Source organism: Alexandromys fortis, unplaced genomic scaffold, assembly GCF_014885135.2.
Source record: "Alexandromys fortis isolate MF-2015 unplaced genomic scaffold, M_Fortis_MF-2015_v1.1 scaffold_72, whole genome shotgun sequence".
NCBI classification, from domain to species: Eukaryota; Metazoa; Chordata; class Mammalia; order Rodentia; family Cricetidae; genus Alexandromys; species Alexandromys fortis.
This window is the reverse complement of record NW_026067969.1, coordinates 5,707,384-5,708,541: the sequence shown is the minus strand read 5'-3', so window position 1 is coordinate 5,708,541 and position 1,158 is coordinate 5,707,384. Positions and strand designations below refer to the sequence as shown.

Below are 1,158 nucleotides of genomic sequence, written 5' to 3'. Positions count from 1 at the left end.
GACAGAATATTGTATACATAATAAATAAATAAATAAACATTAAAAAAAAAAAAGAATGAAGTGGACTGGGAGAGCTGCCTCCCAAAAGGTTGTGCTCCGCCTTCTGCCTGGGTCCCTATGCACGTGTAGCACACACAGGCACAAATCTATAAAATACAAATAAAAGTTTATAAATCAATGCAAGCCAGTGAGTACCTGGTGGGTGAGGCTGCCAGGGTGGGCGCCACTCCAGTTCTAGGGTCCATGTGGGGGCGTTTGATACACTGTGAGGACAGAGAGGTTCAGGGGAGAGCCAACATGTTAGCCCACTTTCCCGCCTGCCCCCATCCCTGAATCCCTCACAGGAGTGTCCGGGGCTGTTTCTTGGGGCAGATAGAGACGAGGGGGCTTGGGTGGAGGCTTCACGTCTTCTCCCGAGAGGGTCTTCGTGGGCAGGAAATTACTGTAAGAAGAAGGAGATGTCTGAGCCCGGACAGGTTGCGGTGGGAGGGGCACAGCTCCGGCAAAGGACAGAGAGGGCTGGAGGGTGAGCCAGGGAAGAGCACAAAACATGCACGGAGCCTGGACAGACAGAAACAGCAGAGAAGTACAGCCGGGTCGGGTGCTCACCTGGAGGAAGCAGACCTGGAGGTCCCACAGGCTGCAGTTGGGGGACACCCTTTAGGAGGACTGACTGTGCTTGGGGAGCTACAGGGGGGCAGCAGGCTCATGACCAGGCGTCCCCAGGCTGCCATGCTGAGGTTCATCTGGGAAGCCCTCAGGAAGTCCTGGCCTAGAGGAGGCAGATGGGGTTCAGTTCCAGCATCCCAATGGTCAGTCCGCCCCCTCCTCACACAGTCCCCTCCCCACATACCTCTACGCTTAGAGAAAATGCGTCTCTGCCTCTGCAGCCGAGGCCTCCTTTCAATGACAGGGTCGCAGAAGGTTACCTGAAGGAACATGAACAGGGCTGAAGACCTGGACTGGCCACCTTCCATCTTACCAGCTACGCCCCAAGTTCCAGCTCTCTGTGGTTTTGGAGCCTGTCCTGGAACTAGCTCTTGTAGACCAGGCTGGTCTGGAACTCACAGAGATCCGCCTGCCTCTGCCTCCCAAGTGCTGGGATTAAAGGCATGCTCCACCACCACCCGGCTTTTTATGTTTGTTTGTTTGTTTTTT

At 54.7% G+C, this 1,158-nt stretch overlaps 1 protein-coding gene across 1 annotated transcript in view; it reads right to left on the bottom strand.

Moving 5' to 3' along the window:
- Window positions 1-1,158, bottom strand: part of Pkn3 (protein kinase N3) — a 32,930-nt gene that overhangs the window by 24,887 nt on the left and 6,885 nt on the right. The window contains exons 10-13 of the mRNA XM_050155214.1: window positions 854-929; window positions 610-772; window positions 343-442; window positions 196-263 (exon numbers count right to left, since the gene is read on the bottom strand). Of these exons, the coding sequence (XP_050011171.1) occupies window positions 196-263; window positions 343-442; window positions 610-772; window positions 854-929 (407 nt within the window). The remainder of the gene's footprint in view (window positions 1-195; window positions 264-342; window positions 443-609; window positions 773-853; window positions 930-1,158) is intronic.